Source organism: Carcharodon carcharias, chromosome 12 (genome assembly GCF_017639515.1).
Source record: "Carcharodon carcharias isolate sCarCar2 chromosome 12, sCarCar2.pri, whole genome shotgun sequence".
In the NCBI taxonomy this organism is placed as follows: Eukaryota; Metazoa; Chordata; class Chondrichthyes; order Lamniformes; family Lamnidae; genus Carcharodon; species Carcharodon carcharias.
Window position 1 is genome coordinate 13,217,668 of NC_054478.1, and position 12,718 is coordinate 13,230,385.

Here is a 12,718-nt window from a genome sequence, read left to right on the forward strand (position 1 = left end):
AGAGCTGTCTCACAGACTAAAGGAGTAACAGCCTGACATAGTCATCCTCACAGAATCAATCACACCTTACAGACAATGTCCCAGACACCACCATCACCATCTCTGGGTATGTCCTGTCCCACCGGCAGGACAGTCCCAACAGAAGTGGTGACACAGTGGTATACAGTCAGGATGGAGTTACCCTGGGAGTCCTCAACATTGACTCTGGACCCCATGAAGTCTCATAGCATCAGGTCAAACATGGGCAAGGAAACCTCCAGATCACCACGTACTGCCCTCCCTCAGCTGATGAATCAATGCTCCTCCATGTTGAACACCACTTGGAGGAAGCACTGAAGGTGGCAAAGGCACAGAATGTACTCTGGGGGGGGGATTTCAATGTCCATCATCGAGTGGCTTGGTAGCACCACTACTGACAGAGCTGGCCAAGTCCTAAAGGATGGAACTACTAGACTGGGTCTGTGACAGGTGGTGAGGGAACCAAAAAGAGGGAAGAACATACTTGACCTCATCCTCACCAACCTGCCTGCTGCAGATGCATCTGTCCATGACAGTATTGGTAGGAGTGACCACTGCACAGTCACTGTGGAGACAAAGTCCCACCTTCACATTGAGGATACCCTCCATTGTGTTGTGTGGCGCTAACACTGTGCTAAATGGGATAGATTTCGAACAGATCTAGCAACTCAAGACTGGGCATCCATGAGGTGCTGTGGGCCATCAGCAGCAGCAGAATTGTACTCGAACACAATCTGTAACCTCATGGCCCTGCATTACCCCCAGTCTACCATTTCCATCAAGCCAGGGGATCAAGGCATCCCTGGTGTCCCTGCCTCCCTGAAGGTTACCAAGATCTGGTTCCATGCCCTCAGTGTTCTCCTCACTGTTCTCCTCTTCTGACTCACCACTGGATTTATCCTCTGCAGCTCCATCAACATCCTCTTCCTCCAGTGGGTCCCCCTTTGCCAGTGTCAGATTGTGGAGAGCGCAGCATGCAGCCACTCTCAGTGACACCCGCTCTGGGGGGTATTGCAGTACGCCCCCTGAATGGTCCAGGCATTGGAAGCGCATCTTGAAAAGACCTACCATTCTCTCCACCATCGCCCTTGTGGCGCTGTGGCTCCTGTTGTGCCGCTGCTCCGTCTCTGTTCTTGGATGGTGGAGAGGCCTCATGAGCCATCTTTTCAAGGGATAGCCCTTGTCACCCAGCAGCCACCCATCCAGCCGGGCTGGAGCAGTGAAGAGACTCGGCCCCGTGGTTGAGGTTTTGCAAATTGCATGCCTGGCTGCGCGACGAGTGAAAAATCGCACAGGCAACATTAAATTCCCGTTATTTGGGTTGTCAAGGGCCTTAACTGGCCTGTTAGCTAATGGCGGGCACGACTCTGACTCCTGCACACGCCCGCCAAGCGAAATATTGCGCAAGTGCACGATGACATCAGGCGCACGCCCACCCAGTGAGCGGAAAATTCTGCTCTATAAATGCACGTTCGGTCTTGATTTTAAGGGTTGTTGCCTCACTCGGATTTTCCACTCGCTGGGAATGTTCTCTCCGGGCTGACCTTACATGTGACAATAGTTTATCCAAAGAATGGAGGAGGTGGGGAAGTGGGGAAGTTCCCTGCGAGCACCTCCCTCCTCTTCTGTGTGCTGTGGGAATATTCTCCTTCTCTGTCATCGGGAGCTTTGGTTGTGGGATTTCTCATCCCCTTGGAGCAACAGTCACATTGACTCTGAGAGATTCTGAGGAAGCTCAACCTCCTCTGTGCTTTTTCTCCCTTTTAAAATAGGCAGATATGCCTTCTAAACATAATCCTTGCTGCTTGCCCTCTTTCCCCTTGTTCCCTGAACCAGTTTCGAAGGATATAAAAAGAGCCTGTGAGCTCCTCCTAACGAGAAATGTGTTGGCGCCACATTAAAGAGACAGAGTTAAATGCCATCTTTTGAACACTCATCGACCTGTTCGGTGGGCAGTGGGGGGGTCAGCTTTCTCACCAGTTAAGATTAAGGGCAGGACTCCTTTAACAAAGGCAATGCCAAGCTGGTTTACTGGCTGAGACAAGGCTCCTTTTGTCTGTATGTGTTAACGATTGCCAAAGTGAGATGGCTGAGGTTTGGAGACTGACATGGGACGTGTTTCTGCTTTTGTTTCTCAATCTGCATCTGCAGTGAAAAGGCAGCAGAGACTTCAGAGAGTGGAATTAAGTTCAAAGGAACTGGCTGGTGCTGAGAGAGGCTCACCATTTGCGGGAAAAATTGTTCAAGTGAGCAGTGAGTGTTTCTGCATAGCTCTAGTGCTGATACTGTGAGCGCACTCATTGATAGGATGATAGATGATAAGCTGCTTTCATGGTATTGGCTGAGGTGACCAGACTAAGGTCATATTTCCCAGAATTTAGAAGGGTAACAGGTTTGATTTGATTTGATTTGATTTGATCAAAGGTTTCAGAAATCTCCTAACCCTCCACCAGCGTCACTGAAAACAGATCACCAAATTCAAAATCAGTGCAGGTCACAATCAATCAAATCACCAAAGCCTTCACATCATCATCATCTATGTCGTTCATGGGTATTGATCCCTCTAATAAATTTAGAAGCAACTTTTATGTCTAGAACCCTTAACCTTGTCTCTCTGTTCGATATCCAATACAATAACACACCACAGAAAGAGGAAAAGCAAAGCAGGGAGAGAGAGAGAGAGAGAGAGAGAGAGATATTAAATGTAACTGAACAAAGCAGGGAGAGAAAACCAGGCAAAAGCAGACGTAATTAAGAAAGAGGCATGTGAAAGAGAAAAAGAGAGAGCAAATGGGAAGATAGATTGAAGTGAATACTTAGGAAACATTTTTTTCTCTGTAACAGAACAAACTCTGTTCAGTCTGCCGGGTTCCTCAGAGACTAATTCACCACATACTTCCTCACTATTCACCTCAATCCTTTCTGTCTCCGAATACATATCGAAATATTTCATACTTTCTATTCCTTCACGGGATGTGGGGCTTCGCTGGCTGGACCAGCATTTATTGCCCATCCCTAGTTGCCCTTGAGAAGGTGGGGGCGGGCTGTCTTCTTGAACCGCTGCTGTCCATGTGGTGTAGGTACACCCACAGTGCTGTTAGGGAGGGAGTTCCAGGATTTTGACCCAGCGACAGTGAAGGAACGGTGATATATTTCCTATTGTAAGGGTTGTTAGTAGGTTTCACGAAGAGTTTCAGAGGTTTGTAAGGTTAAGGGCTGAATTTTATGTCCCGCGGGCAGGCATGTGCCCAACCCAATCAGCATAAAATCACGCGAGATGATGTCGGGCAAGTGTCCAGACATTATCCTGCGCTCGGTCAGTATTTCACTCGGCGGGCGCTTGCAAAAGTCAGACACACGCCTGTCAACAGTTAAGAGGGTAATTAATAGTGCAATTGCCTCTGATTTTTGTGGCTGGACCAAACCTACAGTTGGTGGACAGGCCAATCGGCCAGACGGCCTTTGCATTTTTCACCAAACCTCATCCAAGGGCGGGATGAGATTGATGTTATGAAATAAAATCAAAATGAACATCTCTGGACAGCGTTTTTATCAGCTACATTTTCAGGTGATTGATTGTGACACATGGATTCTTTCTGCAGCTTTTTAAACCTTGAATTTAAGCCTTTTCAGGTCCGCAGTTCCCTGAGGCAGCTGTCGGCTTTTAGGCAACTTTCTCTCGGTGCTCACCCACACCCCGCAGAAACGACATGGCCCGCCCTGGCAGAGCGCTGAGTGTTTCACGCAGGCTGCCCGTTAATTGGCCAGGCAGTGTGAAATCGCGGTCTGGTGCCCATCGCCTGTTCCCCAACCGTTCCGGGGCCAGCCAATTGCGCGCGCCTGCCAAAGGTAAAATTCAGGCCTAAGTGTTTCCTGGTACAATAACTTTATATATATGTACAGCCCAGTATAGCTCAGATTAAGAGCTGTCTACATGCCAACCGGACTCTCTCCATACTCAGTCCACTGTCCTGCGACTCTCTACATCATAATATGGGTGGTACTATTTTCCCAGCCCCAGATTAACTCTTACTATCACAAAGACCTTCATACCATGCCTGCCCTAAGTCTTTATGCAAATATATTTACAATACAACACTTACCCCCTCTCCCTACCACCCAACCCCCAAATCTTTTTGACTTTATAAATTCAGACATTCTGGGGTTTTGACAGTTCCTCTAGGTCATGTTCGGAAACATGGCAATCTCAGTTGCTTTGGACAGACCCTGTTGGTGTGCAGTTGAAATCATCGTAATGGGGTGCCTCCACCTGATTTGCTTTTTGCACTCCTTAGAGTTGAGTTTCTCTTTATCGACAACTTGCCTGCATTGTTTGGACTCCAGGGCTTTTTCCCGTTCCTTCCAGAGGGAATCAGTTTCCAGAGTGGACTCAGGTTTGCCTTACCTGTGGGGTCCACCAGATTCCTTTTGGACTCAAAAATTTCAGAAGTGGATCCTTCACTTCCATTGATTTCACAATTTCACCCAAACATTTGTTTACTCTCTTATTTTCCAGTTCATTTATTAATCTTTTCCTTCAGCTCACCAACTACTCCGGTGAGTTCGGTTGTCTTTGCTTTAGAGTGATCTGCGGAACTCTTATACAAGATTAGCATCTTTTACCTGGGCATTGTGTTCCTTCAGTTCCTGAGAACTTGCTTCCATGGTTGCTGGCTGCTCCTTAATCTCCTGCAATTTACTGCTTAGACTCTCAATCTGTTTCTTAGGATTTTCCTTTTCTGCTTTCGAAGCCTGGATTTGCCCTTCCATACTGTGCACTTCATCCTTCATTTCCTTCAGATTGGATCGCAGTTCAAGAAGTTCATTGGTTCTGGTTGTTAATTCTGTGTTCAACCAACTGTTCCGATTCATCAGCAATTCTTTCTCTTGTTCCAAGCATTTTTTACGATACTTAATAAAGATTTCTGATACCTGAAGTTCATCAAGTTTTAATTGAAGATCTGTCTTTGTTGAGTTTGCTTCGACAAGTTTATCATTTAAGTATTTCAAGCCCTCTTTCGAGTGTTCTACTTCTTGTGAGTAATACTCCAGTGTTCTCATCTTTCTTATGTGAAACTTGATTCTCTGAACTGATCAGTTTTCCCTTAGCAGAGTCTAATTCCTGCAATGTTATCTGTTATGAACAATGTATATATTTTAAGTTAAATATATTTGTGCTAAGAAAGCTAAAATGGTTTCAGTTTCATTTAGGTTGTTTGTGAGCTTTGGTGCCTGGGAGTCTGGATAAACTCCTGACTAAAAGTCAGGTCTTTTGGGCTTGTTTGTATATATACATTTTCAATGAGGCTTTACAACCCCTGAAGTTAAAGAGATGTGTTAAAAGTTTCGAGTTTCTGGAAAAAAAAACACACAGAGCAGAAAAAAAACTTTACTGTTGCCTAATGACAGTGGTCCAGGGACTCAGACACAAAAAATAGACGAGTTGAGTGGGAGAGTTCAGTATGCATCATAGAGAGAGGACAGGAATTTTAAGCTCTCTGATAAGAAAGCCTACAAGGCTACTGGGGACGGTAGTTAACTGAATAATCAGTTATAGAACTCACTAAAGTGATCAGTTTAGCCGAGGTGCTACTGGTTGACTGAGCTTAGGCAACTCATCCATTTGCTCTACAGGTGAAGAAACAATGAGCTTAGAGTGTGTTTTTTGGGTATCTCAGGGAGAGATACAAGTTGGGTGAAAAGCATCGAGTGAATGCTCAAGAATTCATTGGAAGAAAACCATTTGCAACTGCACCAGTCCCAAGCGAGAAGTCTTTGTGTCGATCTAGTGATAACTCTTCACTGGTTTACATGCCGGTAAAGATATTGCTGGGGTAAAGGAATAGTGGGAATTTGAAGCATCTTCCTGTGTTAGTGTTGAGATCTTTCCAACCTTTTTGTCTGGTATAATATAGCTCACTCTACTTATTTTAATAATTATTTTGTTCTTTACGTTAAAAGTTCATCAACAGACAAGTTCATTCACAGAATCAACATTCTGTGAATTCATTCATTAGCTTTCCTCTATGGTTCCAAAAAAAAGTTAGGGTTTATCAAACCAGTTTTCACTCTGGGATCTGACTTGTCCAGCATTAACACCTCTCAAGCTCACATTCTGTAAATTCACTTTTGCTAATTGATTCTGAGACTTCTCGCATTCCTTTAACTTTCTCGTGTGACTGTTCAGCTTCTCCTTGACATTCGAAGTTCTTGATTTTCATTTCAGCCATTTCATTTTTCAACAACTCAATAGTTCTCAGTAGGTTTGAGGCATCCAGTGCTTTTTCTTTTAGTTCCTTGATGTTCAACTTCAAATTTACATTTCCCAATCTTACTTCTGCCTTTTCTTTCTCCACCTGCAACAGAGCTTTGTCCTTGTCCTACGTTTTGGTTTCACTGTTGGCCAGGTCTGTCTCCAATGAAGTCTTGACTTGTTTCAGTTCTGTAATCGTGCTGCTCATGGCTTCATTAGCCACTCGCAGCTTGGAACAATCTATGACTCTCCCTCCATACAGAGCCAGATGCCTGCTCAGCAATGACACTTTCTACTGCAGTTTGGATACTGTGTCGGCATTTTCAAAAAGTTCCATTTTTAAGCCTTCTTACTGCGTCTCAGCCTCCTCTTCCCTCTGCACTACTTTTCTCAGCTTGTGCACTTTGTTGCACTGATAGTCTGCTACCATTGTGTGGTTTGCTTTTGCCCTTTTGTTGCTTTACTGGGGTTGTTCTACCCCTCTTTGTGAGTTCTGCATGCTCTACAACTTGAAGATTAAAATATTTGTCAAAGGCTTTTAATACCTCATCAAAACTGGTTGAGGACTCATCAATGCCTTGCATTCGGGTTACTTAATCAGCAGTTTCACCAAATAAGTATAAGAATGCATTAACTTAAACATCCACTGATTTCTTACTTAATCCTGATGTGCTAGACCCAGTTTTGCAATTGGTCTAGCCCCTTGTATGAGCCCAAATTGACCAGGCAGGGTTGATTCCCTATCCATGGCTGTTTCTCAGCACAGGGAGAGCACAGCTTTAAATCTTGTTTCTCTTTCCAGGAATGGCAGTGCAGTAACCATTTGTTCCTCTTTTTCCCACGATTGCCGGGTTTTGGTGGGCTCCCGTTGCGATTGCAGAGCCGATTTTAAACTGATCGACTCTGCAGGAAATTATAAAATCCAGCAGTGTGGGCCCGGCTGGTGGGTTTTACTGAGCGCTGAAACTCGATCGGAAGGTGACTTTCAGTTCTGGCTGCCATTTTAAAATTCTTTCTTTAAATGGAGCTTGGCTGCCACGTGTTTTGGCATTGACTCTGGACCAAGGCTGCAGCATTCCTCCAGCCGCATTGGCTCAAAATTCAGTTTGCTCTACCTGATTAGTGCCCTGATTATTTTTTACCGAATTTTGCTCACCCCTTGATAGGGATCTTGATAGGGCCTTTGACTCTGCAGTTGACTGGGTTTCCCGCTGGACCTCCAGTTGCCCTGGTGGAGACCTTTCCTTCCTCCCTTCAACCTCCACATCTGCAGTGGAGCTTTTTTTATTTAGCAATCTCCAGCTGTGTCTTCAAACGAGGTGCACTTCAGTCAGGTCAGGTGGTAGTTTCTTAATTTTTTCATGCCTTGGGATATTGGGGCCCTTCAGCAGCTGCGACCATGCTGGAAGTGTTGTTCGTAGGTCTCACAATGGGGTTCAGAGGCTTGTGTGGTTGAACATTAAGTGTTTATTGGTAACACTAATATCCAAGTATAGCCCAGACCAGGGGTTAACTTCACGCTGACTTCTACTGGGCTCTCTCCACACTCAGTGACTCTCTACATGATAATGTGCCTGGCACTGTTTCCCCAGTCCTACATTAACCCTTTCTATCCTGAACACCTTTATACTACAGTTGCAAGTCAGGATGATGTGTGGCTTGGTGGGAACCTGCAGGAGGTGCTAATGGTGACATTAGGAGTGGGAAGCGGAATGTGATAATGGCAGGACCAGGGGAAGCACTCTGGAAAATGACAGATGGCCCTAGTGGGGGTGGGGTGGGGTGAGGGGACGGCAGTGGGAAAAAAGATTGACTGCCCTCTCCAACCTACCCCCCCCACCCCACCCCACTAGGGCCATCTGTCACTTCCCAGAGAGCTTACCTGGTCCTGCCATTATCACATTCTGCTTTCTACTCTTAATGTCACCTTTAGCCAGTATCACCACCATCAACACCCCTTCGACCTTCTGTTTGTGACATCTTTCACAATCTCTCCTTTACCTATCGCTGGTCTTCTATCCAGCTTCACATGTCCTACCCCCCCCCCCTTAAACTGTATATATCTCACCTCATCTCTACTTCCCTTTAGCTCTGAAAAAGAGTCATATGGATTCGAAACATTAACTCTGTCTTTCTCTCCACAGACGCTGTCACCCTTTCTCTTATATTTCATTCCCTTTGCAATAAATGCCAACATTCCATTTACCTTCCGAATCACTTGCTGTACCTGCACACTAACTTTTTGTGATTCGTGTACCAGGACACCTAGATCCCAGAGCGATCTCTCTCCATTTAAATAATCTGCTGCTTTTCTATTCTTCCTGCCAATGTGGACATGTTCACATTTTCTCACATGATACTCCATCAGCCAACTTTTTCCCCATTTGCTTAACCTGTCCATGTCCCTTTGCAGACTCCTTACGCCCTCTTCACCACTTAATAATGGAAAATAAGGAAAAGGCAGATGAATTGAATGGATATTTTGCGACCACCCCAACAGCCATGTACTACCGATAGGGATCCCATCCCTCGCACAGGCCATACCCCACCCCCCCAGCACCCCCCATTCCCAGTACCCCTGGTGGAGCTATCTTCCAATACCAGTAGCTGCTGACTGAGAAAATGGGAGTGATGTTTCAGATCTAAAGCTGTTGAACTCAGTGCTGAGTTTGGAAGCCTGTAAAATACCCAATTAGCAGATGAGATGCTATTTCTCAGGCTTGTGTTCCGATGTTTAGAAGCCCAAACAAACTCAAGTTTCAGACCAAAACACTTGGTTATTATTACAGTCACGCAATTGGCTCCTGTGTAACTGAAACAGCCACCAGCCACTGAAAAGCTGCACCATTATTTCAGAAAGATGTGAGAGGAAACCAAGAAAATTATAGACTTGTTTGTCCAACACTTGTTGTGGGGAAGTTATTGGAATCTATAATTAAGGGCAGAGTAACTGAGCACATTGAGAAACTTGAGCTGATTAAAGAGAGCCAACCTGAATTTGTAAACATGCTTAATGAACACGTCTAACAAAACTAATTGAATTTTTCGAGGAAGTAACTACAACAGTGAGTAGGGGAATATCCACAAATGTAGTTTTATGGGCTTTCAGGCAACATTCACTAAGGTTCCACATAAGAGATTATTATCTAAAATTAAAGTTCATAGAATCGAAGGAAAATTATTAACCTGGTTAGGAGATTAATTAGTCAGTGGAAGACAGAGGTAGGAGTAAGGTTCTTTTTAATTCATTTATGGGGTGTGGGTGTCACTGGCTGGATCAGCATTTACTGCCCATCCCTAGTTGCCCTTGAGAAGGTGGTGGGTGAGCTGCCTTCTTGAGCCGCTGCAGTCCATGTGGTGTAGGTACACCCACAGTGCTGTTAGGGTGGGAGTTCCAGGATTTTGACCCAGCGACAGTGAGGGAATGGTGATATATTTCCAAGTCAGGATGATGAGTGACTTGGAGGGGAACTTCTAGGTGATGGTGTTCCCATGAATCTGCTGTCCTTGTCCTCCTAGATGGTAGTGGTCATGGGTTTGGAAGGTGCTGTCGAAGGAGCCTTGGTGAGTTCCTGCAGTGCATCTTGTAGATGGTACACACACTGCTGCTAATGTGCGTCGGTGGTGGAAGGAGTGAATGTTTGTGGATGTGGTGCCAAACAAACGGACTGCTTTGTCCTGGATGGTGTCAAGCTCCTTGAGTGTTGTGGGAGCTGCACTCATCCAGGCAAGTGGGGAATATTCCATCACACTCCTGACTTGTGCCTTGTAGATGGTGGACAGGCTTTGGGGAGTCAGGAGGTGAGTTACTCGCCGCTGGATTCCAACCGCCTGACCTGCTTTTATAACCACAGTATTTATATGGCTAGTCCAGTTCAGTTTCTGGTCAATGGTAACCCCCAGGATGTTGCTTGTGGGGGATTTAGTGATGGTAATGCCTTTGAATGTTATGGGGCGATGGTTAGATTCTCTCTTGTCGGAGATGGTCATTGCCTGGCACTTGTGAGGTGTGAATGTTACTTGCCACTTGTCAGCCCAAGCCTGGATATTGTCCAGGTCTTGCTGCATTTGGATATGTTGTTTCAGTATCTGAGGAGTCATGAAAGGTGCTGAACATTGTGCAATCATCAGCGAACATCCCCACTTCTGGCCTTATGATGGAAGGAAGGCCATTGATGAAGCAGCTGAAGATGGTTGGGCCGAGGACACTACCCTGAGGAACTCCTGCAGTGATGTCCTGGAGCTGAGCTCACTGACCTCCAACAACCACAACCATCTTCCTTTGTGCTAGGTATGACTCCAACCAGCGGAGAGTTTTCCCCCTGATTCCCATTGACTCCAGTTTTGCAAGGGCTCCTTGAAGCCACACTCAGTCAAATGCTGCCTTGATGTCAAGGGTACTCACTCTCACCTCACCACTGGAGTTCAGACCCTTTGTCCATGTTTGAACCAAGGCTGTAATAAGGTCAGGAGCTGAGTAGCCCTGGCAGGACCCAAACTGGGTATCAGTGAGCAGGTTATTGCTAAGCAAGTGCCGCTTGATAGCACTGTTGATGATCCCTTCCATTACTTTACAGATGTTTGGAGAGATTGGATGGAAGTTTCCCATCCCTCATGCAGCAGGATTTGAAGTGGGCGGGAGCAGAGAATCCAGTGGGAGCCAAAAAGTTAGCAACCCGCCAGCGTAAAAACAGTTTGCAATTCTCCCATTGGCGAGTCGGTTCCCCCATCGACCAGTGGGGTGAACGCCTTTAGCATTCACTAACATCTCATGAACGCTCATTAAAACACCTGCTCCCTGGACTCTCCTCGCGCCAGCAGGAAATTACCTCGGCCTCAAACCCCTTTGAAAATGAGCGGCGCGCACAAGTTGGGACTTACCTTTCGGGTCTTCCTCAGCTCGTGGATATCTGATGAGAGGAAGATGATGGAAGCCTGCGGACACCGGAGTCCAGAGGAACACCTGCGTCACACGGTGGGTGCAGCCCTCATCCACAAGGCTCCTCCGCAAAGCGGCTTTCGGGAGTTGGGTGTTCTCTACGCTGCAGCTCCGGCATTGTTGAGGATTCGGACTTTCTTCCAGGGACTTCAGAATGGGAGATGGGAGCCTCAAGGTGCAGGGTGGAAGGCAGCAAGAGGTACTGATAGGCAGCAAAGGAGGCCGGGGGGGGTGGGGTGGGGGTGGTGGGGGAATGTCTAGGCCTGAAGTGGGGGGGGGGGGGGAGGCGGACGTCCAGGTGAACGAGCTCATAGGGAGGGGTCGGTGGAGTCAAATTCTGACTCCTGGGGTACGGACTCAGGGTGGGTATGATAGGAAGGAGATGGTTAAGGTAATGGGGGCAGAGGGAGCTGGTAGGGTGGGACGGTGAGGGTTCAGCAGTGTCGGGTGAAGGGGCAGTGTGGGTTGTTAGTTCAGACACAGAGGCACACGTGGAATTGTGGGGGGGGGGGGCGGTGGGGGGGAAGGTGGAGGTTAGGGAGTCCAATGTGAACAGGGGTGGGATGCTTTGGAAGGAAGGGAACATACACGTTCTCATGGACATCCTGGAAGGAGAAGGGTTCAGGCTGGGGGGTGACGGTGGGGAGGTCGAAGGTGATGCTGGGGGTCAATGGTGATGGGGGAAAGGACATGCATCAGCTTTCTCAACATATCGGGAGAGGGTTCTGATGTGGAACTCTTTCACATGCATCATGAGGGGCAAGTTTGATGTGGAGTGACTTCCAACTCATGCTGTAATAACTACAGAGTCCATTTATGAATACTCTGGGATGACACTGGGTTTCATTTGGTCACATCGACAGGTACAGGGGCACATGCGGAGAGTGGAGGGTAACCTTCTGTAGACCTGTAATGTAGGCGAAATCATTGATGCCCCAGAAGGTTGCTAAAAGGTGTCTCTCACAGACTGAGTAGGTGGACTCGGCACCTTGCAATAACTGGCAGGTGAAGGCTATCAGCCATAGCTATCACCGTGCCCCTGGCGAAGAACTGCTGTAAGTGAGGTGTTAGTTGATCCTCCAAATCAAAAGATTGCACTAGCCAATTTATTGGAGTTCTTTGAGGGAGTCACATGTGCTGTGGATAAAGGGGAACCAGTGGATGTGCTGTAATTAGATTTCCAGAAGGCATTTGATAAGGTGCCACATCAAAGGTTATTGGGAAAAATAAATGCTCCTGGTGTAGGGGGTAACACATTGGCATGGATAGGAGATTGGCTGGTAACAGGAACTGGAGAGTAGGCATAAATGGTTCATTTTCTGGTTGGCAGGATGTAATGAGTGGTGCGTCACAGGGATCAGTGCTGAGGCCTTAATGTTATACAATTTATATAAATGACTTGAATGATGAAGAGACTGAAGGTATGGTTGCTAAATTTGCTGATGACAAAAAGATAGGTAGGAAAGTAAGATGTGAAGAGGACATAAGGAGATGACAAAGGGATATTG

The 12,718-nt window shown here is 46.5% G+C and overlaps 1 protein-coding gene across 1 annotated transcript in view; it reads right to left on the reverse strand.

Annotated features, from left to right (window-relative positions):
* Positions 1-5,079, reverse strand: part of LOC121285067 (sterol 26-hydroxylase, mitochondrial-like) — a 44,264-nt gene extending 39,185 nt beyond the window's left edge. Inside the window, exons 1-2 of the mRNA XM_041201192.1 lie at positions 4,642-5,079; positions 4,289-4,377 (exon numbers count right to left, since the gene is read on the reverse strand). Of these exons, the coding sequence (XP_041057126.1) occupies positions 4,289-4,377; positions 4,642-5,079 (527 nt within the window). The remainder of the gene's footprint in view (positions 1-4,288; positions 4,378-4,641) is intronic.
* Positions 5,080-12,718: the final 7,639 nt, after the last annotated feature.